This window comes from Homarus americanus, unplaced genomic scaffold, assembly GCF_018991925.1.
Source record: "Homarus americanus isolate GMGI-L3 unplaced genomic scaffold, GMGI_Hamer_2.0 scaffold16430, whole genome shotgun sequence".
In the NCBI taxonomy this organism is placed as follows: Eukaryota; Metazoa; Arthropoda; class Malacostraca; order Decapoda; family Nephropidae; genus Homarus; species Homarus americanus.
The window spans coordinates 4,424,046-4,450,432 of record NW_024729259.1 but is presented as its reverse complement, the minus strand read 5'-3'; the positions used below and the strand labels follow the sequence as shown (position 1 = coordinate 4,450,432).

At 35.1% G+C, this 26,387-nt stretch overlaps 1 protein-coding gene across 3 annotated transcripts in view; it reads left to right on the top strand.

Moving 5' to 3' along the window:
• Positions 1-521: 521 nt before the first annotated feature.
• The window catches only part of LOC121866437 (lysophospholipid acyltransferase 5-like), a 30,946-nt gene continuing 5,080 nt past the window's right edge, over positions 522-26,387 (top strand). The window contains exons 1-11 of one of the 3 annotated variants that reach the window (XR_006088978.1): positions 522-644; positions 4,890-4,997; positions 5,318-5,440; positions 6,012-6,127; positions 6,919-7,059; positions 8,218-8,358; positions 8,621-8,729; positions 21,375-21,519; positions 22,109-22,256; positions 23,732-23,880; positions 24,245-24,627. Coding sequence is in view for 2 of the 3 variants with exons in the window: in XM_042366105.1 (XP_042222039.1) it covers positions 542-644; positions 4,890-4,997; positions 5,318-5,440; positions 6,012-6,127; positions 6,919-7,059; positions 8,218-8,358; positions 8,621-8,729; positions 21,375-21,519; positions 22,109-22,256; positions 23,732-23,880; positions 24,245-24,386 (1,425 nt within the window). In the remaining variant the exon portion in view is untranslated. Of the gene's footprint in view, positions 645-4,889; positions 4,998-5,317; positions 5,441-6,011; positions 6,128-6,918; positions 7,060-8,217; positions 8,359-8,620; positions 8,730-14,999; positions 15,145-21,374; positions 21,520-22,108; positions 22,257-23,731; positions 23,881-24,244; positions 26,265-26,387 lie in introns of those variants that run through there. The other 2 variants (XM_042366105.1, XM_042366104.1) reach the window with 2 other exon arrangements.

Sequence of the window (26,387 nt, the reverse complement as noted above, 5' to 3'; positions counted from 1 at the left end):
TGAAGGCAACAGTGAAGAAAGTCAACCAAACAGGGAAATATAAATCGTAGCTCTTCTGATCACCCGTATGCTCCTTACAAAGTTACAAGCATGGATAGCACATCTACAAAAAGAAATAACAAACTAGAGAAAGGTTGAGATTGAGGGCAAGCCAAGACATTATTTACATACTATCCTGAACCAATGTGATCTTGTGTGTCGATTTTACTGAATAAATATCAAACTCTATTGCCACGTGTAACACAGCCTATGTCCATGTCTACAAATCTGCAATATACATAAATTCAATTGCACTGTTTTTATACCTACATTATCTGTGTACATAATATGATGAATCAGTATAAACGTGTATGCCGATATTATTGAATAAATCTAAATCTATCTATCTATCTATCTATCTATATATCTTATCTCCACGTGCAAAGCCATTAAAATAAGCCTAAAAACGCACTGATGGCAACTGCATGCGGCGGGTGCGGGTGCGGGTGCGGGAAGGGGACCAACGCATCAGTTGTGATCAGCTGTTCCATCGACAACAAACATGGCCGAGGTTGCTGCAGATGACCGTACCTATCTCCAAGCTTTTGCTAATTTTTTGGGAGCGCCAGAACCTGCATTACGACTCCTGATATCTATACTTATAGGTAAAGAGACGTACGAGTGTGTAATGACTTAAAAACTGGTTAATCTATCATTTCCTTGACAAGTTGTGTGTGGGATTCAATGTTTTGGCGGGGAAGTGACGTTACTAAGCCGGGAGGGAGTGATGAAATAATTCCCCCCCTATTGTGAATGATTTAACAACTGTCTTGATCTAATGTTACTTACACACATATGACCTTTAACCCAAGTTTGGTATGTTTTCAATGACATCTATCTCCGTACACCTCGTGTGGTCATCCTCATCTCTGTCCATGTTACATAAGGAAAGAATGAACAGCTGAGTGGAGGAAATTGTTGAGCAAGTAAAAGTTAAATTCTTGATTGATCATGGATTATGTATGTATTGAATATCTCTGTCAACTGTAACAAACTGATATTAGTGGTCCAGTGAAGGCCATTGCCCATGTGTCCAGTGTTTGTACAGGAGGAATTTGGAGACCTGCCATGTTTGATTCTATAGCAACAGACAACACCTTTAACACATCCTAAGTAAGCTAATTTTGAACCCAATTGACAGTGGTGAGAGCAGACACAAAACCTGCTGTTGAATTAAGTTATATTTGATGAAGTCTACTGATATAACTCCTAGTTGAGTGGTTGTGGGTCTTGTTTGATTATAAATTCAAAGTTTCAAGACTTGTGTAACCTGGAGTAATTTATATATCCCTGCATGTAATAAGTGCATGAAAACAAACTCTTGATATGCTGAGCAACAAAAATCAGATTTGCAGTGTGCTACTTTGTAAACTCATTATATAAAGGCAAAAAGTAAATGTTGTTACAGTAATCAGAAAAGTCAAGTATGCTTTCACAAACTTAATATTTTAGTAATCGTTTACACCTAGCATCTTTGGATTTTCTGTATGGAACAATTATAACTCTGAGCATACATAGTAGACAAGTCTGGTGATGGAAAAAAGAAAAAACTACTTTGAATATACAGTACTATGGGAATAGCAAGTAAGCCGTGTTTTACTCTCCATATACAGTAGCTTTAAAGTTAATTGACAAAAACCCTTCAATGAGCATTGTCAATTTAGTGGTTAGTGCTTAGTGAAATCAGATCCATCATAGGTCTAATAGATTTTATCAGTTTGCCAGAGACCTATTTATTTATTGTTTTCCACATACTGTACATTCACTATTACTGTATAGCTACTGAATATTTGCAGTTCCGAGATGAGCTTTTAATAACTATATTTACTGTAATACTGTATTTGTATTTTAAAGAAAATTTCAAAACTCTACAATTTCTATTTTAGTGCTTTTACTATTTTTGGGGGGTGGGGGGGGGGTTACAGAAACTTATTTTAATGCACAGAATCAGGTTTGGGAGCAAGTCAGTGACAACTTTGGATTAACATTGGAAATGTCAAATATTGTACAGTACTGCATGCCATAGCCTTCAGCTCTGGTGAGTTGTCAAAAGTTGTCACTGAACTTCGTAGAGGCTCGTAAGCTAGCCACCATCTATTTACCATCAATAGTGAATGGTGAACCTGCGAATAACAAGGGTTTACACTTTGTATAAATAAATCGATTGAACATATGCACAATACAGTATTGATGTACAGGGGTTCTCTGGGTTCCGTTCCTGAGGACGTTCGTAAGTCGAAACACATGCTATGTGCATACTGTACTTATAGAACAATGTTCAAAATCCCACTCTATCATAGCCTAAGTCCTTATATACATCTAAAATCACTTAATTTAAGACAAAAGTAGAGATAGAATAACAAAATACAGTAAATGAAAGTAAAAAATAAGTCATGAGGTAAATAAAATATTGTAAATTTCAAGTTGAACCCCGTTCTTATCGGCGGGCGTTTGTAAGTCGGATGTTCTTAAGTCAGGGACCTCCTGTATATAGTATATACAGTACTGTAAAATATTGGTTACTGAAGCTTGCTGGATAAAGTGCGGAGTGATAAAGGTTTTGCTCTAGTTGTTTAAGTAAGTGTTGGCCTTTAGTGGTTATGATAGTCTGTTCACTCTTAAGCTTGCAACTGAAGCCGAGGGTCAGTTTGTAGCAAAGCAGCTGATTGGTTGGCGGCCGGACATCCAAAGATTCACTACAGTTCTTCAGTATTTAATTTATCATACTGTACTGTATTTATTTTATGATATTTTAAACGATGATAACCTTTCTATGTTGATAACTGGAAATTTATGCCATTGGGGAAACAAAAATTTACATGTGAAACACTGGTAATACAAATACGTATTGTAACGTGAACTTGAACAGATGTAATGAACAAACTCTGGGACGTAAACTCCTCCTCACCATGTTACGTCAAGCAGCACGTTGGAAGATGTCGCTGAAGTTTTTTACTCTCTTTCTGGTTATCATCAAGATATTTAGGTTGCCATTGCATTTCACTTGCTAATTTTGATTTCCTCAAGTTTGCAAATTATCAGAGACACGGTAAAGCTATTAACCCATAAAATATCATAATGCAGTAGAGTAAATATCGATTGATTACTGTTTTTGGGTGTCTGTCTGGCAACCAATCAGCTGCCTTGCTACAAACTGACCCCTGGGCTCAATTGCAAGCTTCGGGTAAACAGACTACAGTGTGGCTCTCAACCCACAGAGGTAATTGGTAAAAGTATTGGTCTCTGTCTTGACTCAGCTGTAAAGTAGAATTTCCAGCAGTGGCATATTCTTAATGAATGCAAGGCATGCATTGCATGCCTAGTAGAAAGCAAAATATATTTTTAAATAGTATCTTCAATAATACAGATATAATTTTAGAGTCTTCACAGTTTTCACTCAGGAAAGTCGAGGGGACTCAGCGTCCTTCAATGCATGCAGAAGGATAAGCCGCATGCCCTCAGTGGACATATAGACATAACCATCCTATCAATAACATGATAAAATGAACTTTATTGTGTTGGAGCATAAGGAATTTGAGCCATTATAGTCAAATTTAATACCTTTTCCCTTGATAAGCATGAAATCTTATGTTATATGGTGATATTATATTACCTCAGAGTTGTTCCATAAGAGTGTCTATGTAATAAGGTTTCTGTAAATGTAATGGGTACAAGTGCAAGCACTTCGAAAACTGCATTTACTTGTCAAGAGGCTATGTAGACCGACAGCGGCTCTCCATCAGCTGGACAAAACTGGTCTACATTATTTTTTTTAATATTTCTAAATAACCCAACAGTCCACTTTCAGTTATAGTTTCTCACTTAGGAAAACTATTCAGTTTTCTGATTTACACCCGTACTTCAAATAATAATATCAGATCATATAAATAAAAATATTTACTAATTATTTAAATGTTCAGCAATAAGCTTATTGGCAACTTTACAGAGGGCCAGAGTTGTGCATGATGCCTAGTAATTTTTTTTTACTACCCTGTACTTTATTTCTAAATTACTGTAGATCACACTGAATATTAATATTCTTTTGCCTTCAGTATTTTTGCACCCATTATTTAATGACTTATAATAGATTCTTTGTCAGATGCCACTGATATTATTTAAGAAATTAGGTGTTTATAAAAGCTTGACAACCCTTATTTAGAGAAAGGCCATATTCTGCTTGATATTTGATTTGATAACTGATATATGTGGGTGTTTTGCATGCCTATTAGTGCAACCACGGTATGCCACTGATTTCCAGTCAGTCTTTGATTTGTCAAGGGATTGGCAAGATGATTTTTACTAAATTCAAGTTGCCTAGTGGTAGACTGTATACTTTTCAAAAGACAATAAAGGCAAACCATGGGGATAAACCTTCAATATGTATTACAGTGTTAAGCGATACCGGGTAGTAATAAAAAAATGTGTTTGAGCTAATCCGCCTTGACCAAACCCATGTTAAGTGAGGGGGCAGTGTATTGCCAGATTGATTGACTTTATGTAGTACATCTGGAGTCATAAAAATTTAAGTTGTTTGATGCCGTAATCACTTTAAAAATGGTTATATATTAAAAAAAAAATGTAACAGCCAGAGCTGAAATATATACAGTACATTATACAGTAATTTGCTAGATGAAGAGCTTAATACCATGTTTATGTGCATGTGTTCAAGGTCTTAATAGCCAATGGATGTATTGTACTGTCTTCTTTTTATACTTAGGGGCTAAAAATAGGATATATTATCTAAAAAATTTAAAAATGGGAAAATGTAAAGAAAAAAATTCCTATAAAGTGTAAGAAAAAAAAGAGTTGTATGAATGTGGAGTTAAACTGTTACTTTTATTTTTTTCCAGGATATCCTATAGTGTTAATACATCGCTACACCTTATACTGCAAAAGTCCAAAATTACAACACCTGTACTTCATTGTGACTGGAGTTAGTATTGCCCTTTTCAACTATGGTAAGTTGACCGCCTATCTGTACTGTATTGTTACGTAGTTATATTGTAATAATTTTTTGCTCACTGCTGTCTTTAAATTACTCTATAGTATAAGTAAGAAGTGCCCATGAGATTTATTTTGTACGATATTGATAATCTGCCTGTGGTCCTTGGTTTGTTATTATTGTTGGTAAGTTCTTGTAATAGATATCTGGAATAGAAAATCTGACAATAAGATTTTGATAACTTTAATGGTCTTAATCATTTAATTAAGTTGCAAGTACTCTAATGTGTACCTCATAAATCTCTTTATTAATAAAAATAAATAAATATGTTCTCAGGTCACAATGTGGTCCACTCAGCAGTGTGTGTCATGGTGGCATGGTTGCTGCTTCTTCTTATAGGCGGAACTCTCAAATCTGTCATCATTTCCTTTGTCTTCCAGATGACATATCTTCTCGTTGGTAAGATGGCTCAGAATGTTATTGTACAGTACTACTTTTTAGTAAAAAAATAATAATTACATACAGTAGTAAGAATTAATAACCAGTTTATTATGACCTACAAGTAATCATTGCATCACCTGCGAAATCCACACCAAAAATTTTTGTTGCCGGTAGAGCCTTCCTTATGTCAGAGACCCTTGGCACATTTAAGGTTATATCGTAAAATTACAGTGCAGGACTGTGGGGCAAACATAGCTGGAACATGTACGACCTTAATGAAAAAAAAATATGCAATGGTCTTTATCAGGATTACTAAACAATGTCTCCTTATTTTTTTATGTATTGTCTAGAAAAGTAATCTCTTGACTACTGTATATGATATTAAACAGGGTCTGAAGCATTTGCTATCACTGATTAGGAACCTCTTGAATAATGAGAGTTTTTTGTTTTCTTCCTATTTTTTTATATATTACTGTACAGTACTTTATTGGTATCCAGAACAAAAAGACTAGAAACTAGATTGTGTAGTACATTATTAATAGGACCTTAGCACTTTTGACTTCACAGTAATAGACATTTAACATTCCAGGTTACTACATGACAGGAACAGACACATATGACATCAAATGGAGTATGCCTCACTGTGTGCTGACCTTGCGGCTCATTGCTCTCACCTATGATGTATATGATGGCAGAAAAGATCCAGTATGATATTGTTTTTACTTACGTTATTTTCCTATAAGTGATAGATTTTTTTTTTTCCAATCCCTTTCCTGCCATAATGCAGAATGGACAGAATTGAACAAATACTGTACACACAAGCTTGTCCTTCTTTCACTTTCATTCGTTCAATCTTCCTGCTCTTATAGATGTATTTTTATTTTGGTATTCCCTTTCTTCAGCAAGACCTCAATACTGTACCTGTCTGTTTTATCCCTTTTGCTTCATACAGCTTAGCATCACCCATCAACACATGTCCAGCCGTAAGAATCGCTCAACTCAACAGGTCATTGACACACACATCACTGCATGACCATCCCACTCATATTTAATACCATTAAAACTTAATTCATCAGGACATATATAATGAAGTGGGTTGATGTTAAATGTTACTTTGACTCATTCTGTAGTATAGCAGGAAATGGCCTATGTTTTATTAACTCATTGGATTGGTTTTGTTCGGGGAATGAAAAATTATAACTTCTTGTTGGTTTTCTGTCTCATACAAATAGCAAAATTTGTATTCAAATTATTTTCCTTTATTATAATAATTTCACAGAATATCATAAGTATTGTACAGTAGTAGTACCCCATGTATAAATTATATGTTGAAGAAATAGACCATTTAATACTGGATAGTTGCTTAAATGTATTCAATGTGTTGATATAAAAAATCCTTTAGATATTTAGGGATAATGTATTGCTGCAAACATGTTGAAGCTGTATTACTGCTTTCAGTAATTTGAATAAGTTCTTGAAAACATTATAATTTTCAGGGAAAATTGTCAAATGATCAACAAAAAACAGCCTTATCATTTACTCCAACACTAGTAGAAATTGCAGCTCACACATACTTCCCGGCATCTTTCATGGTTGGTCCACAGTTCTCTATGCGACGGTACCTCGATTTTGTCAAGGTTAGTGTTGAACTTTTATAGGGGTAACTATGTAAATTGGATACTCTTCTTGCACCAGTCTCTCAAGTATTTCCTTCTCTCCTCGGAGGTTCGGTGTCCATCGATTCACCCCACACAGGTTTGGGGCAATAATAGATATATGATGCTCAACTTGACATATACAGTCCCCTTCACGAATGTGTTTACAGTGGCTCGTCAGGTTTTGTGCAGTGTGGCAGTGCTGTGTTTGTTTACATTTGACACAAGGAAACTCGTAATAGTAAACATACTATGGAATCAAATTAAAAATAATATTAAAATAAATGTCTCAAAGATAGCAATTTGTGGAATGTTTATATGATGAGCCCCTGTAAACTCATTAGTGAAGGGGACTGTACATGTTAAACTGACTTTTAACCCTTAACCGGTGGCCAGCATAAGTGGAGGTTAGCTGTAGGGAAGCCTGCCATCATCAAAGAAAGTTTAACATTCCTTGCTTTATTAATGTAGTTGTTCATATTTTGGTTATAAATATCTTCTTTGTATATCCAAAAGCCATGTTTCTTTGGTATTATAGACTCTTAGGGGTTGGGGGGGGTTTCACACTTAACATCCCTCACCTTTTCCTTCCCATCACACCATCAGGTCCAATATGGGGAGGATTTAGTGCAACAATTGCCCTTTAGTGACAGAAGGTCTAATAGTACTGAGGTTGTCCAATCAGTACAGCATGCTCCAGGCCAAGGCTATATCTGCCATCTTTAGAATTCAGGACAAACCAATCATTGACTTCAGTTCCTCTCTGATTTCCATTGAGACTGGCACTCCCTTATCTTGAAGGTCATAAGAAATTGTTAGCTGTTTCATGAGCTACTGCAGCCCATATTTTACCTTGCAGGCATTTCACTGTCCTCAAACAGAATGAGTTGAATACAGTGGTGTACTGTACTGTTTTATCTTACTTATTATTTTAGAAACTTCATATTTGACTTACTGGATCACTTAGTTTCATTAATGGGTGTAAGTTAGTTCTGGATCACCCTGGAATTTAAGAAACAGTACGATGAGAGAACTGTCTGGTGGTAGACACTGCTATAAAAGATCTAAGGATCAATCCGTTATTTTTTTTGTTTTTTCAAATTTGTTCATATGTAAACATTTGAGTAATTGTATATACAGGGAACACTGGTTGGATGTGAGCTGCCACCATGCTTGATACCTGGACTACTTCGTGGTGGCTTAGGACTCTTCTACCTAGCAGTCTATCAAGTGGGAATCAGCTATATACCTGATGCATTTATCAACTCGGAAGAATATTATGTAAGACGGTCTCGCTCTGTAATTTTTTACCTTTCAATATTTACTGTATTTATTACTAAGAATTCCTTAATCACACATTTATAAGTGCAGTAATGTGTATATTGAGATTATAATCATATTTGTAAATGTTTTTTAAGCAATATCGTGTTTCAATATTACGGAAAAACTTTTTCATTGTGTCTGTGTGTGTCCTGTGAGAGCCATTCCACAAAATCACTCCATTTTTATACTGTATAATATTGTAACCTTTTTTTGTTTTTAGGATCTGTCTTTGTGGCAGCGTCACATGATGGTTGGACTCTGGGCAAAAATAACTCTGTACAAATACATCTCATGTTGGTTAATTGCTGAAGGGGTATGCATTATGTCAGGTGAGTCTTTTGATAGTAACTTTTGCAATAGATAAATTACTGTATTCTGCAATAGATAAATTATTCCAAACTAGTTACTGTACATAAGTATTGTATATTTATGTATATATCATTATGCTTGAGGTACAGTAAGTTATCTTTTTTCAGTATTTAGTGTCTCTCTGTAACAATATAAGGATTTGGACTGGATGTTTATATAACTTATTGTATTAACTATTTGTAGTGGGTTACCAGACATCCAGATGGTTTTGGGTAATTTTATATGAATTGTATACATTTTCCATATGTCCAAAGTGTCCTTTCACAAAAAATTCATTAACTCTATGACATTATTATTTGTTTTAGTTTGGTGATATTACCATATTTGAGAAATTCATTAAATTGATTAGAATCGGTATTCATAAGTAGTGACCTTTGCTCACTTCTCTAAAGTTTACTGGTGTTTACATTTTTTTAGTCCATTTTGTTTTTCACATATCACTTAGAAAGCTTTATCTAGTTATGATGAGTGTATTCTTTTGAAATGATTTCTCCATCAAGGACATGCATGTCATTAGATTTGTGTGGCTTAGTGAGGCTTTCAGCTTTTGGATTAAGGTCAGTTCAAGTACTAGATACAGTAATGAAAATATTAATGCTGTAGATGAAAAAAATTAGAGCATTAGTAAGCATTTTGAATTTAAAAATATTTTGAAGCACTGCTTTGTCTCTGTTAGTAGAAATAGACCAACAATTTCAGAAAACTTAGGACATGTCTTTTAGAAATTTAAATGATAAAAAAAAGGTTCAGATAATGTTACAAGAAAACAGTGAAGTTAAGAATGATATGAAAATTTTATGATAATAAGGTTAATGTGTTAACAAGTCACTTATGATTATTGTACAGTTTTTATAATCCAGCTTCACTTTGCTATTATTTTTAATATTTTCAAAAGTTTTCTAACAGAACTCATAAGCCAGGGAGCTAACATAACACAAGCAGTTAAGGTTTCCCTTCCATCACCTATAATGCTAACCAGGGTTGGCCTGCTAATCAAGCACCCTCCAATCCTCTTCTTCAATTTGGGGAGATAAGGTGTAATAAGTGCCTTGTGAGTCAGGAGGTCTTAACAGAGTCATGTCTGTTAATCATTACACTAAGCACCAAGGCTTCTGTTGAATACTGTATTTTATTTCAATGTTTTTCTGCCATTCTGGAATTAAGTTCTTAGCTTTGTGTCAGTGAAAGTGGATATACAGTAGACCGGCTCTCCTATGGTTACTTATTTACTTCAAAATCAAAGTGTTGAGCCCCTTTATGACACATCAGGGATAAATATTTGACAGGAAGTAAGGCAATTGTAGGTGTGTTCATGCAAGTAAAACTATTATTAGGGTTTATATTAACTAATCCATAAGGTAAGTTTGTTTTTTACTGCTCTTTTGAGCCAGAGTTAGCGTATTTGTAGGGGTGGCCAACCTTGGCCTGGGCCATTTACCAGTACAGTACCTCATACACACCTACCTCTAACTACATGGTGTGGTTTGCGACTTGGTAATGATGGTTAATCATGATACGAACTGGCTTATGGATGCAGAATAACCATGATTGGGCAGCTTGTTTGCAAGTTAAATGTCATGATCAATTTTCCTGGGAGAATTTTGCATATTTATATAGTTTAATTATTTGTGAAACATTTGAGAGGGTCTGCAGTTGGCTCAGATAAATTGGATTGTGCAATGGTGTGCATTCTCATTAGAAGTGATATATCAACCTCCATGAGTCTAGCCAGTTAACCGAGGTACCCTTATGAATTATATTGCATAATGTGATAGATGGCTTCAATGTTTATTTATACCAAGGGAAATATAGGTTGATTAAGTCGTCTTCAGGCTGTTTCATGTGCCAAAGTTCTCAAAAGGTGTTAATCTAACCTGGATGGTTGAATGAGATTTGTCTTGACATCAGTTTCAGATGGCTAAGACCCTTCAGGTCACCTGCACTATACCGGGTAAGGAAGTGATCTATTATTCTTCAAGGCATGTTATTATTTTTAGTAGTTTGGGAAGTTTTGCCCAGGTTTGGGTAAGAGATACTAACAGGTTAGAGACTAAATTTAAGCTTGAAAGTCACTTGGAAGGTCTTCACATAAAAGAATCCTGTGCATCATTTATCTATCAGGAGACACACTTACTGGTAGGTATTAATTGCCGAGTTGATTACTTGAGCAAAAAGTCAAGATTGATGCATAGTCCGGGTTTTAGACATAGAACTATGGAAAGTTGGTAGGTTAAGTCCTGAAAACTTTCATTCTTTAGGTGTTTTTCTTCTTATTGTGAGGTTTTTTCCCTTCTGCTGCAAATAGAGAAAGATTTCCATTGTCACAGGGGCTTTTGCTCCATCTTGAAATGGTGAGAAATGTAGCCTAGCTAATTTTTTTTATTCTTTGAGTTGTGGGGTCGGGAGGTATTTGGTCCTGGGGATTTCATTCTTCCAAGTGAAACAGAACAAAAGGGAAGTTGTCCCTACATTTAAAAGCTTACAACTTAACTTCAGAAAACTTTTGGTTCCTCTTTTATTTTTCTTATAAAAGGGATTTTTTTCCTCTTTTTTTTTGTGGGAGACCTTAGCAAGTTGTTTTAAAATCTCTAGTTCTACAAGCAGTGGACATACATATATTCAGCATTGGTTTGTTCGTGTTCCAGAATGTTTAGATGTGGAATTTGGAGAGTTAGTTTGAAGAAAAAATTCTCACTGCATTAACGAATGAGTGAGAACACCTGGTAATGGAATATGTATGCCACAGTAGTTACTGTAATGAAGGAATATTATACAGCTGGTAGAATGTGCCATGCGTTATTCTTCGTGACAACTTTACATACCCCTGTACTGAGTTTTTTTTTAATACACTGGTATAGTTTTTCTCATTTCTTGCTTTTGCTTCTTTAGTCACTGATTCTTTGGTTAATTGTGCAAGACTCTGAAAACATTAATTTCAGATACAGTGTTCAATTTCATGTACTGTAGTCATTTGGACTTTTCTAAATCAGTTTCAAATTCTGTTATATGGTTTGTTTTGTTGCCTTTCATACCTCATGAGGAAGAGGTGTGAAGTTTAGTAAGGTGGTATGAATATGTTTAGAGAATGGAAAGTGAAAGATGGGTAAAAAGCGTGTTTAATTCAGAGGTGGATGGTAAGGAGGCAAAGAGAAGTGAAGGGAGGAACTTAGGAAGCATCAGGGATTGTAAATGACTCGAGTGAATGGCATTAATTGGTGTCTGGGGATGGACAATCTTCTGGTGGTTGATGTTAATTTGTGTGAAGTGAAAGGTATATCATTTAGATATCTTGAGACCCTGCTGTGGGAGGGGAGTATCATGAAAGTACACTTCTGTTACAGTAGTAAAATAATGAAGGGAGAGTCCGTGTTTGGGATCTGACTGTTTTCCAATATGCTGTAGTGTGAAAATGCCTAGAAGATTGAAAAAAGTCTTGTATTTCTTCCCTTATCCCCTGTCCCCCCTTTTTTATTACAGCATACAGGGTATTGCAATCTTTAATAGCATATAGATCATTTGTCAAGTGATGTGAGAAAAACCACCAGAAGGAATTTCTGGCATAACCTGCATTGTCTAAAGGCCGTGCATTGTAAGGTAGGAACACTGTTTTGTCAGATCAATGGAAAGGCTGCATAAATAATTTGGTGCCATTGAACCAAGGAGAATAAAATAAACTCAGCCCCTGGCTTGTTGGTTGCTTGGAGCCAGTGAGTCGAATGATTCTTCGGATGAAGCCCTTGCTGGATCACTTGGCTTAAAATTCTGTCATTAAGTTTATGAATTTCAGCATTTACAGTTTCCCATGCCTGTAAGTTGATAACGTGTATTACTGTACTTGGTTTTTTTGTTCTCTTCGTGGAATTTTTAATCATAGATTTTACTTTGCAGTATTATGCAAAAAAGCTTCTATCTATCTGATTCGAATAAAGATTTCCTGTGTTTGCAATTGTTAAAGTTATTGAGTACTGCGAGTTGTTTTGATTTCATATTTTCCCGTGTAACTGCCTTTGTCTTTGAGATCTTTCATAATCGCCTTTTAGCTAGCGTTTCTCTTTATGGTTGTGGTAAGTGATATTCCCTTCATGGTTATTTATGCCTATGATAATTTCCCAAAGGAAGTAGGAGAATATATTCACACCAGCACTATGACATTGGAATTTTTAGCTATGATGTCTCCTGCCAGGCAGCTCCTGAAAATGCAGAAGCCATTATCAGAAGTTTAGGATGATAGGCCTCCTAACTGACACCTTGGTATTGACCTTGCAGTCGTTCATGCCTTACCATTGCAAGTACTGTATCTTAAAAGGGAGGGAATGGGAATAAATTTTATTGCAGTAAGCTCCTTGTCATGTTGACCACTCAGTATGCTGGCTCTTGGACCAACCACTGAGAAAAGGTCAGAGGTTGCAACATAAACCTTGTTTTCAAAGGCCAAGTAGCGAAAGTATGCAGCATTTACATAGTTCTGACAAGACAGTGAACTTGCCTCAGATTGCAGATAACCCCTAAACACAGGAGGTCCTGCCAGGTGGTGATCTGGCTGTATTTCTCACAAGTTACTCGACTCTTTCCCCTTGACCATAAAATGAGATTTCTGAGCTCAATCCTTATTTTTTTTAGGAACAGATAGAGTTTTAACTATTTCTGTATTTTCTGTTTCTTGCAGTATATATACAGGGTACTGTTAACCATCATTTTCCTTATCACTCTAGACTAGACAGGCAGGACCTAATCTTTCTTACTTCACAAGTTTTCTTTATCTTATGTGCATATCTTCTTATTCATTTACACTACTACTAATCCTGTTATCTTATTGTCCCACATTAAGATTGTTCTGAAAATCTAAATTTTTTGCTTTTACACTATCTGAGATTCTGATTAATGCAATGTTCATTTTCTTGTGATCATAGATTTAAAGACTACAGAGATTAAATTTGACTGAACACCAATATATTCTTATAACATCACATAACAGTACTTTAGCATGTCTATATCCATGTCTGAATCAGCCCAAGTGTTATAATGTACATTTTGATCTATTCTTGCAATGATTTTTTTCTCTGTAGCTTAAGATAAAACAATCATACTTGTTGCATGTTTGCATTCACTCTATTGACACCTTTATAGTGAATAGCTCTTGAGTGGATATTTAATAGAACTTGTGTACTGTACAGTGTATATATAAGCTTGTAACACTGATAACAGTAATGCATGCTATTACTAGATATAACTTTGTTTTCATTTTATTTTTGAATATTTTTTTCTTAATTTTTTATTCTGATTATACCGAATATTTAAATTTTTGCCTTTACTTCTTTTAGGTAATGATGTTTATAACCCACCATAAATGTGGAAGGGACAAATTATATAATTCTTGCCAGGCTGCCTGTACTGTACACATGTGCATACAAACTGACATTTCTCAAATGCCATTGACCAAAGTTCCATGGTGTTCCATAAGCTTCTGAGTTTTCTTGATTATTCTAACATCACATCAAAGGTTACTCACTGTGACCTACATTATCAAAACATTTTGACCTGGCTTGTGTGTTTGGATTATCTTTGCACGTCACTCTTTTTATGCCATGAAACTTTATCTGCATCTTGAGGAGTAATTACAGTTCAGTATCATATTAAGATTAGATCACAGTGACTTGATATTTTAGCACTTACTGTTTTTGTTTTAAATTTTTGGTTAACTTATATATTCATGGACAAAGGAGAGCTCTCATGGCCTTCAGACACAATATATTATCTATTCATTTTGTTTACCTATATTCATTGGTGTATTTTATTTATTTATTTTTTCTGTATGAGGTTTAGTGTGTGTGTGTTCCACCCCACTTAGATGGGGTTGGAGTAAAGGTTCAGAGATGTACAGTAAATGACTTAGGAGGAAAACCAAGATCTGGGTAATCATATATACGGTGTATAACTGCACCTCCTTACATACTTGAAGGATATATCTGTTTAATTTTATAAAAGGTGGATGACTTTTTATTACATAGTCTATAAAAAGAACTCTATTATTATTATTTTTTAGCAGCATCAAGGTCTATTTTTAACAGATAGCTGTTTTTAGTGCTTTCTTTATTTAACTACAGTATTTAATTGTGTACTTTTTAATTTTGATTTTACATTCTCCCCCCCCCCCTTTTTTTTTATTTATTTTCTTTTATTTATTTTTATTTTCTACTAGTCTCACTCTAAAACAGTCTTACTGGTCCTAGGACTGGCTTTCAATGGCCGGGACTCGGCTGGAGGTATGCGGTGGGATGGCTGTAGAAACGTCAATGTCCTTCTCTGGGAGGGGTCAACCCAATTTGGCCATCTCATTCAGTCCTTCAATACAAACACCAATGCCTGGGTAGCGCAGTAAGTCAGCTGATGATCCCTGCTCTACCATTTTGGTGGGCCCGGTTTTGATTTAATACTGACGGAAGACTAAATTGGTTGAGATGGGGAGTAGTACAGCTTTACAGTCCTCTTAGTGGTTGAATCTCATATTTTGATTAATTGTATTAATTACTATTTTTCTATTTTGGGATGTATATTTGTACTGTACAGTACTGTCATTTAAGATTTAGTTTATCAGAAAAGAATTATTACTGTATATGTAAGTAACTCCTCTGGTTAACACTAGATTTTATGTTTTCTTGTGGTACAAGTGGATGAAAAAGTTATACGAGGACTAAAGCTCCATCTTGGTTTTGGTGTTTTGCAGTTGGACTAGTCAAGGTTAATATGTTTTTATGGTCCTCAGAATGTAGTAAGAGGTCATTCGTGGAGGCTGGATAGGAATGGCTTTTGCATGATTGACTATTCTTTGAATTGCTTGCTGCTCTTTGTTCTCATTTTTTTTTGTAAGGGGAATATCTTTTGAGGTAATTTTCTGTTGCCTAAAAAAATTCTATTCAAAGAAGTCTATCTTTGTATGAGGTTTACTTGATAAGTGCCACTTGAGCATTCTTACGTTAAGCAGGCAATGACACCCCCCAATAAATCCACTCCTATTTATTAGCTCTTAGTTTTGCACAGTTACCAGTCCTCTCAGACCAACATTGACATATGAACAATGACGATATGACACACCTACTCCTAGCCACATTTAACCTTTACCACTCACTCCTGTAATTTTTTGACGTTCATTTCTCATTATTTGTATTGTTGTTTACTGCATTTCCTTAAAGGTATGATAATATAAATGCTTTCTGCTAAAATATATGTTTTGCTCTAATATTTTCTCTTGCTGTATACCTCATCTTGTTATACCCCACCTTGTTATACCCCACCTTGTTATACCCCACCTTGTTATACCCCCACCTTGTTATACCCCACCTTGTTATACCCCACCTTGTTATACCCCCACCTTGTTATACCCCACCTTGTTATACCCCCACCTTGTTATACCCCCACCTTGTTATACCCCCACCTTGTTATACCCCACCGTGTTGTACTCCTCCTTGTTATGTTTCCTCTATATTTTCAACAACATTTTGCATAAAACAAGTGTGATCTAAGCAATCTTGTCCGTCCAGGTAAATTCTCTCTCTCTCTCTCTCTCTCTCTTTTTTTTAACACTTCATTTTAATTCCCTCTTCTGCTCATTACTCACACCAGTGTAAATCTTTTTTCTTACACTTTAATCCACAGACTGTTACAATATCATGTTTATATTGGTTATAGCAGAAAGGTTAATATGATAGTGTCAGAATATTGGTTAATTTTATGGTTATTTAAATTATGTGTGTGTATGTATTATCTTAAGTCAATTCTAAGCTATTGTTGTTTATTATGTTTTGTATGCATCTTACTGTGTTCGGATTATGATAAACATTACGAGACAGACACTGATGTTGCCATAATTAATTCTCGGGAAACTAAAAGGAACTAAAGTCATAAGTCGGGGAGCAGCAAGTAATAGTAGTGGTAGTACAGTAGTAAAATGTAGCAGCCATGTGTGTAGTATTGTGCAATTCCTTTTATTCCAATTTCAACTTCTGTATCTGAATCTTCCAAGTATCTGAACTTTGGTCCCATTTGGTAAAAATTCTGATTTAGTCCAACAATCCAAATGCAGCCAAAGTCATTTGGCAGATGTGTTCATGTGGTACCATCGGTTTAATATTTGCATATGTTTGTGCATTTAAATTGTTTTGTTTGGTACCATAGGTTAAGTTATTGCATGTTCTTGTAGGCGTGTTCAGGTATCTGAACCAGCATTGGTCCCGATGAATAAGGATAAAAGGAATTGAATTGTAGTAGTAGCTGTAATAGTTGTAGTGGTAGTTAAAATTTAAGTAATAATTTGACCTTAAGAGTCCAGTTTGCTTCGTTATCATAAACAAGTAGGCTATGACTACAAAATACAGAGGAAATATAATGATCGTTAAACTCATCTGTTTGTTGAAGTTTTGCACTCACCAGATGAACAAAGAGAGGAGAGGTGTGTATCGTGTCGGGATTCTTTACTAAACAGTAGTACTGTAATAGAACTTTTGCTGTAGTACTGTATATAAGATATTATCAATAATAGTAGTACAGTACAGTACTGTACTGTAAAATAATACTTTCCCATTTTCTGTCCATTTGAATTATTTTTACTTGTTTGTTTATTTATACTCTATGATTTTGCCACTTACCAGCTTATTAGCCATTTGAGTGGTTGGTTCATTCTTTGTTACTGTTAAGAACTTTATTTGTCCAGTGTTTGGTTAGGTTTGTCCTGGTTAAGTTGTACAATACTTGATCCCATAATGTGTGTCTTTGCCCGTTGGTCCATGAGTCAACTCTCAGCTGGGCAGGTTAGATGGTTCCCACCAAGGCTGCTATATATATATATATATATATATATATATATATATATATATATATATATATATATATATATATATATATATATATATATATATATATATATATATATATATATATATATATATATATATATATATATATATATATATATATATATCTTGATAAAATCACACGGGAAAATGGAAACAACGGAGTACCTTAGCTTTCGTCTTTATTCAAGACATCTTCAGAGGCAACTGGATTACATGGACAGAGAGGCTTAAATATACAGGGTGACCTTAAAAACATGAGGTCAGGTCATAAGGATGTCATCCACTAATCTCCACACCAACACACACGTAGAGGAGCTTAAGAGAAGGGGGGTGACGTGACTAGTCAGGTCAGGCCAAAAATAAGGGACCCACAAAATAACTATCATACATCTAGATCAAAGGTTTTCAAAGCATTTTTAACCTTGGGCCACAGACAAATAAATTTATGTAACATATTATCAGTTTTGAACTGACAATCACTTTTTCAGACACAATACCTATGTTGTAGTAAAAATAACATCTTAATTTTATGATGGTATGCACACACAATTAATAATTAAAAGAAATACCGGTATCAATAATATTAGGTTTTTTAACACTTACATTGGTAGAAAAGGTGGCTGGGCACACGGGGATGGAGGGTTGGTTCCAAGGCAGAGGGCAGATTATTGGCCCTCAACTGTATCACTTGTATCACTATCCACCACAGAGGCTTGCAGGGCCGCTTTGTCAAACCCCTCAAAGTTCATATAAGTCCATATCCTCACCATCACTATCACTGACTTGGGCCGGCTGTGGTGGGTGGCGGGTGAAGAACTCGGTAATGTTTTGATGACTGGGCGACCTTGTGCGCACCCTGCCCACGCCGTTTCCCGAGTATATGAGTAGATGCACCACGTAAAGTGGGAATTCCGGTTCTGGCGGGGTACCGCGTAAAACGGGGTATTACTGTATATATATTTCTTATCTGTATAACTGTGTTTACTATGCTACAAGCTGATATGCATGTCTTAACTGAGAAAATGCAGTACAGTGTACTGTTCAGTACTTGTACTCATGATTAGATATCCAGAACCTTTGCATTAAACAGAAATATTAATATGATGTTTTTATAAATATAGTAGACCTTTGCCATTCATGGGCTTGTGATTCGCAATTTTGATGATTCGCGGTAAGCAAATGGTGGCTATGGTGACTAGCTTGCGAGCCTTTTCCTGCAGCATCTCATGTTGTTCTCTCAAAACATTAGTGTTTCTGTGTGAAAATGGCCCTTAAAAGACTGCCTAGTGTCAGTGCGAGTGATGTGAAACATAAAAGGCAGAAGTCAGTGATGACCCTGACAACGAAAGTTGAATTATTAGACAAATTAGAGGGGATGAGTGTTGTCGCAGCTGGTTGGTTGTTTGGTATAGGTATAAGGTAGTGCACTAAGGTAGTATAAGTTGCTATCCGCAGTTTTGCCTATTCATGCCATTCCTTGGAACCTAACCCCCGCGAATAACATGGGTTTACTATTTCAAACACACCTGGTGAGGCATTATATATTTAAATAGCTCATTCTAATCACACAGCATAATGACACAGCTTTTGTAATATTCAAACACTATTATCCCCTGCAGGACATTTGTACTAATGAATATATTAATTTATGATATAGGTTAATATTTTTGTTCAATACACACATGCCAGAAATGACATTAAGGTATATAAACTCAGTACATCATTCTTAATGCTTTTCAGTTATTTGGCATCTGCAATAAGCTTAAGTAATATTAATCAATTACATCCTCTCCAGCCCATTTGTATTATACAATGATGTTATATATTATGTTAATTAAAATTATCTAGCTTCACGCTCTTGCCAATTGGTTTTATTTAATGGTTATTGCATTTTAGAGGGCTTTGGACAGTAAACTATGCCCTACCTAGCAGCCAGGGGCTGATCTGACAAATGGCCATCCCTCATCAGTCGTCATGTTGAAAATGGAGATTGGCTTCTTAAATAGTCAGTCATTTCTATTAACCAGTCCATTCTGGATTTAGTCCCCAGCTGCTTACCTCAGAGAACAGACATACCATGCTCTGTATACTAATGTTGAGCTAAGTATTGTGTCTCAACTTAATGATGCTTTGAGGAGTAGCTAAGTAAGGTTTACTGCAGTTGTAGGTGTGGTCATCTAGGTTAAGACAGAAATTTTCCCACAGCATCATTTTATAAGGTTTGTTTACATTTAATTGGTTCATCCAAGAGTGGATGTGTATGTCAGCAAGTCAACTTGTGTGAAAACTGAAGCCTGGGACCACAGTTGTACTAACCAGGCTGTTTTATTTTCAATTTTTATTTTTAGATTTATTTATTTATCTTTTTTTGTGTGTGTATGAGAGAAGAGTCACAAAACACACCTTAAGGGGAGTTACAGAGAACCAGATTATGCAGCTTGGTTATCTTGTGAACTAGTGAGGTCCTATTCCAACAGGACATGTTGACAAGACATTCATTGTCTTAGGGGCTCTTGATATTGAAGGCTCATGTTTCTTCTTGGGGGTGAGGGATAACACTGAAAATTAAACAGTACAGAGGCATTAGGGGTTACAGACCTTGCCCTCTGTGCACCTGGGAACTCATCTCTGGGGTGAATTTCTTCCTAGTCTTTAGAGTACTGTTATTACCACCACCTCCCACTTTTTAGATGGCTATTGTTAATTGGAACTGCCAGGGAAGTGTATCACTGTAGAAACCCCATGTGCGTAGTCAGTGGGAAACTGATTATAAAATTCATCAATTTCACATGATGTAACCCTGAGAAATTCCAACAGACAAATTGTTTTCCGTCTCCTCCTTGATATCAGATATACAGAATCATTGATCTTGTGTACAAAAGAAAAGATTTGATCATGAATGCCAGATTTCTCTTCCTTATAAGAAATGCTTTGTGTTTTGTTTAAAATGTATCTCAGAACTTTAGGGGCTCTTAGAATTTGGGCCGATTTCACAAATCTGTCTTCATGGTTCAAAAGAAGCTTTATGCACACATAGTGCCATTAAATTTCTTTCCTAGTTTAATGGTAAAGATTTTTTTTTTTTTAATGTCTTTTGCATTGTTTTCATTATTGGTGACATGTATTTTTTATTGATATATATATATATATATATATATATATATATATATATATATATATATATATATATATATATATATATATATATATATATATATATATATATATATATATATATATATATATATATATATATATATATATATATATATATATATATATACACACACACACAACTTCAGCAATGGACTTGGTACATGGAAAGCGTAGTTTCATAATGAAGATGAGAACCAGGGAAAACAATGTTCCATAGAAATTCGAGTGACATATTGCGACAGATTTTTGTCAACTGATGTGCTGTACTGTACTCATATCTAGTATACTGATCCGCTCTCTTGTAGTTTTCAATTCTTTTTCATTTTTTCCTCTTCATTCTGTTCCTTAAAAGTTTATTAATTCCTTCCCTGTAACTCCTTATTCTTCTTTCTCTCCCTTCTCCCTGCAACTCCTTAATTTCATTACTAAATAATTTATTTCAGTCATTGTGCTCAGCATATTCTCGGTTGTGATTTCATACATGAGAAAATCACAATTTAACGTTCATCCATACAAATATATTTGGTCCAGTGCAGCTATTAATTTCCCCAGCATCCGCTTATACCCAAGTAACTGGATCCCTCCCTTCCACCCTTGTAGGCCTCTCGTACTCTGGTAAGGATGCAAATGGCAACTGCCTATGGAACGGCTGTGCTAATGTCAAGATTGGACTGTATGAGGGAGCCACCACTTTTGGTCACATGATTGCTTCCTTCAACACTAATACAAATGCTTGGGTAGCCCAGTAAGTAGGTGCTAACTCCTCAGCTTGCTTGCTTCCATGCACTTTTTATCTCTATGGAAAACCTTATATAAATCAAAATTATGTTCATGGATTTTTATATACTAGACTCTTTATGCTCTTTGGTGATGGAAAAATGTGACTGAATTTTCTGTTAATGTATGTTGCAGGTCGGCAAAAAGATTAAATCATGGATGAATTGATATTGTTGTTTAGGATTAATTTGTCTTATGTCTTTGAATATACAGATATATACTGTAGATAGTGTGTCTTGTTTGTAAAATTAATTTCTTTCTTTGTGTTGGTTGAAGATAATAGTTGCTAATAGTACTGTAGTAAATATGGCAATTGTTGATAATATTACTTTATTTAGAAATGTTTATATAACAAACTAAAGGAATTTAACCTTTATTTTCTTACATACAGTACGGTGTGTGTGTGTGTGTATATATATATATATATATATATATATATATACACATATATACATTAGCCAACAGCTATTCATTTCTAAGCTTAAATGTCTAAAAAAAAATTGCTTCATCAGTCAGAATAACCACTTGATGTATTTTGTTTCACTCCTTCTCTTAAGATACGTCTACAAGAGGTTGCGGTTCCTGAATAACCGTTATATCTCTCAAACCTCGGCTCTGGTGTTCCTCGCCGTATGGCATGGTCTTCACTCCGGGTATTATGCCTGCTTCTTCATGGAATTTGTTGTTATGAACTTTGAAAGAGATGTGAGTATTTATGGATATTTCTTTTGAATTTTCCTTCTCCTTGGCTTTTTATTTACACTTCTTCTTCCAATTACTCATACAGTCTCTCCTCAACTTACGACGGGGTTCCGTCCCGACGACCAGGTCGTAAGTCGAAAAAGCGAAAATAATACATAGAAATTCTAAAATGGGTGTCTCTTTTTCTTCTCAGCACCACGAGAACTCTCACTTATACGCATGCCAGCCATTTTAAAGGGAATTACAAACGAAAATTTTGTCAGTACACAGCGCGATCACTAACATCGGGACTCGAAAATACGTAATGTGAAAAATATTTTATACGACCATGCCTGTCATATGTCTGGGTTGTCGTAAGTTGAGGAGAGACTGAACAGTACAATACGTTAATTCTATATTGTACACTATCAACCCATGATCAATTAGGCCTCCATCCAAACCTCTTATTGGTCTTACTCTGTACACTCTACCATTTATACTTTTCTGACTAGCAGTTCAATTATCACACTTTTTGCCAAGCATCCATACTTTAGTCTCAGTTTCTCTACTATTATAGTACAGTAGATTTCTCCTTTACTCTTATTATTGGTACTTGTATGTTCATTCAGGTCTTCCATCACTGTGTGTCTCCTTGGTATCATGTGTAGTTTTTCCTTTCAACTTGGATAAACCAGACATACAGAGTCACCAGTGACTGTAGTGTTACTAAGACTTTCTTATGATACTAATGAGAGATAAAATTCTTAAGGGTTGATAGAAATACAGTAAACCCTCGAAGATCCAGACTAAAGGGGGGGGACCACTTGTCCGAAAAGCCGATAGTCCGTATCTTACGGCGAATGTACCAAATGTATAAAAACGATGAAAATTATAAAAAATTAATAAAAATACAGTACAGGAGGATTCCGGGTCACGAACAGGTGCTGTTCCTGAGGACGTTCATAAGTCGGATTTGTACATAAGTTGGAACACATGCTATATGCATACCGTAGCGAGGGTCACACTGGATAACACCCTTCTCACGTGTGTCTGGGCCGTGGTTCGAACCCTTGACATATCGGTGAGAGTTATACGCGTTACCACTGTACCACCAACACCCCATTTGACCAGCCAGGCATAACCCAGAGGATAATTATGAGGAGGGAAGGAGCTTTTTATGTTATATAGAACTATTTTTGCACAGTATTTATGTGTTGCTGAATTTTTTTATGTATTATGTATGATATTTAGTGTTTATTATAGCAATTTTGGAACAGCTTATGCATATTTTTGGCTTCTGGAACCTAACAAATTATGTCCATTTAAATCACTTAAACTATAATTCGAGATTTGATAATTCACAATTGTCTTCTGGTACCTAACCCACAAATTGTCGCAACTCCACTGTATACTGTATATAGTGTACTGTAAGATACAATTTTGATGATATGAAGATGGGATGGGTATTATTGTCTTCATTGTTGTATTTTATTTTCCAGATTGTCAATTATGTGAACCAGTATCCACGTCTGGTTTCATTACTCAATGCCGGTCCCTTGAAATACTTCAAATTTGTTGTCCTAAAACTGTACGTGGTAGTCTTCATGGGCTACTGTTTAGGACCTTTTGTTTTGCTCAAGCTCCACAGGTAAGTAGGGATTATTAACACACAGTATTAATAATTTCTTGTCGGCAGTGGAATGATTTGCATCTAAAAAAATTTTTATGCAGCAGTAAGGGAACACACAGTTAAAAAGGACATATAATATAAAGAACTCATCCATAAGAATTCACTTCAGCTACTTGTACAGTACTGTATATTCTGAGTTCCATTCATGTTATACATATATGTAAATGTTTTGCGATCTTGTATGCTGTAGATTATAATTAATACAGGTGGACTTACCACTAATTGTATTGTTATAGGTTAAATTTACATGAAAAATACCTTTAGGGTACAACCATGTTATATGTCTTATGAGTATATCTATTAAAGTTTACATATTTTTCAGGTGGTGGAAATTCTACAGTTCTCTGTACTTCTCTGGACATTTGTTCTTTGCTCTATGGCCTTTTTATGCTCCGGCAGTTAAAGCAATAATAAAAACCATTGGTGGGGAGAGAGTGAAAGACGATAAAGGTAAAAAGGAATAAATAGATATAAAACAGAATTTGTGTGGAAAATACTTGGGAGAAAACTTATGCATGAGGAATAGTTTTCTTGTTAAGAGACTTAGCATGCCTACCACAGGGATTATGAAAACTGAGAGAAGGTTTTTGAAAATACACTTTGACTGGAGTTGTGAAGTTAACCTACAGGTACCTCCCAGCAGTCAGTCAACTGCACCAACTTACAAAGGAACTCCTCTCAGTAGTGCTTATGTAATGTTTAAAGGTAATGTAATAACTCTACATGGTGAGACGTTCTGCATAATTTTCATTATAGTATACATTTTAACTATAAATATTAAAAAAATACAAGGAATATCCATAATGGGACAACCCGCACAATTGTCAGGAGAGTATCACTTGAATGATTTTGAGAATGAGAACTACCAGCTTGTATCCCTTTAGCTGTCACAAAAATTGTCTCAAGATTCAGCTAGGTGTTTAGAAGCAAATAACCCAATAGTGTTTGTGGTACAGAATAATCACCGTAGCTGACATCTAATGGGAGAGAATTACTGTGGAGTAGCAACATTATTTTTGTAAATGACCATAAGTTAAGAAACAATAATTCTCTTATAGTAAAAGATGGGTTTGTAGGTAAGTTACTATTATTCTCTCCCCAAGAAATATGTTACCAATGTCAACTGTCCTCCCATTTTCTCTGAAGTTTATACATTCAAATTAAAATGGAAATGTGAAAGCAACAGGCAAGAGTACTTATGTGTTTCATGAGGAGGTTACTCACAGCACTTTTCCTTGTGAGAACATCAATTAATATAATTGTTTCTACTTTTATAGTGAAACAGTGAGGGAACTGAAAGTACCACATGACCAACTTCTTCTTTAACTCAACTACTTACAGTTGCACGTTGTCTTTATATCTGTACAGAATATTATTCTAAACCAAAGTAATCCTCCATACATATACTAGACTGTACTCTCAAGCATGTCATTTTTTCAGATCAAAATTAAATTTAGAAGTGTAAGAAATATGGGTTTTTCATAACTTTTGCAAGGGTCAGTAGTTAATGTAAAGAGAATAATAGGTGACAATAGGAACAAATTTGTTTCCAGTTTATATGTAGGTTATATATTTTTCTCTGCATTTATGAACAAGTAATTTTTCACAGAAAGGGTTTCCTGGGACAGGGTCAAGACTCTGCATTTATAAGCCGTGAGACCCAGGTTTATGCCCGAGGTCAGACAGGGTGGGTAGGATGTAGTTCATCAAGAGTTGCACAGAGTTAGGCGTTCCATTATAAGTCATGGCTTAGGACTTGGCTCACCATCTTGCTTAAACTGTGCCGCCTACAAATGTGAGAAGTGTAAAGAATGTTGGCTATATGTATAATTTTTTATGTATTTATTTATTTGTTGGTTAATTTTTACAAGGTGTTAGGATTTTAGGGGGTCATTGTAATTTATTCATTTTGCATGCATTCTTTTCATCCGGATATTCAGCTTCTAATCAGGAGGACATGTATCAGGTATTCCTTATTGTGATGTCTTCATACCTTCTCTTGCTGGTACATGTGTTAAGAAAAAATGAAACATCTTTCATTGGTGATATATATGACATTGTCCTCATAAGAAGTACCTGTTAAAATTTGTACTTATGGCTTCTATGAGTCATATCATTGGTAAACAAACAGTCCAAAGACTTGTGTTTTTTTTATGATTTTCTCTAATATATGAATTCAAATAATTCCCTACATTTTAAGTATTGATTTTGTATATCAAAGAGTAATGATTACAGATTTTAAGGATGAAATCAGTTTAAATAATGGTCCCTCAGATTTCCTTCTTTCCCAGGAAATAAGAAAACAATAATTTTTTTTCACTAATCAATGATATGATGACAAAGGATAATAAAGAACATATACATTGCCATAGTATGACATACAGTGTATATATATATATATATATATATATATATGTATATATATATTATATATATATATATATATATATATATATATATATATA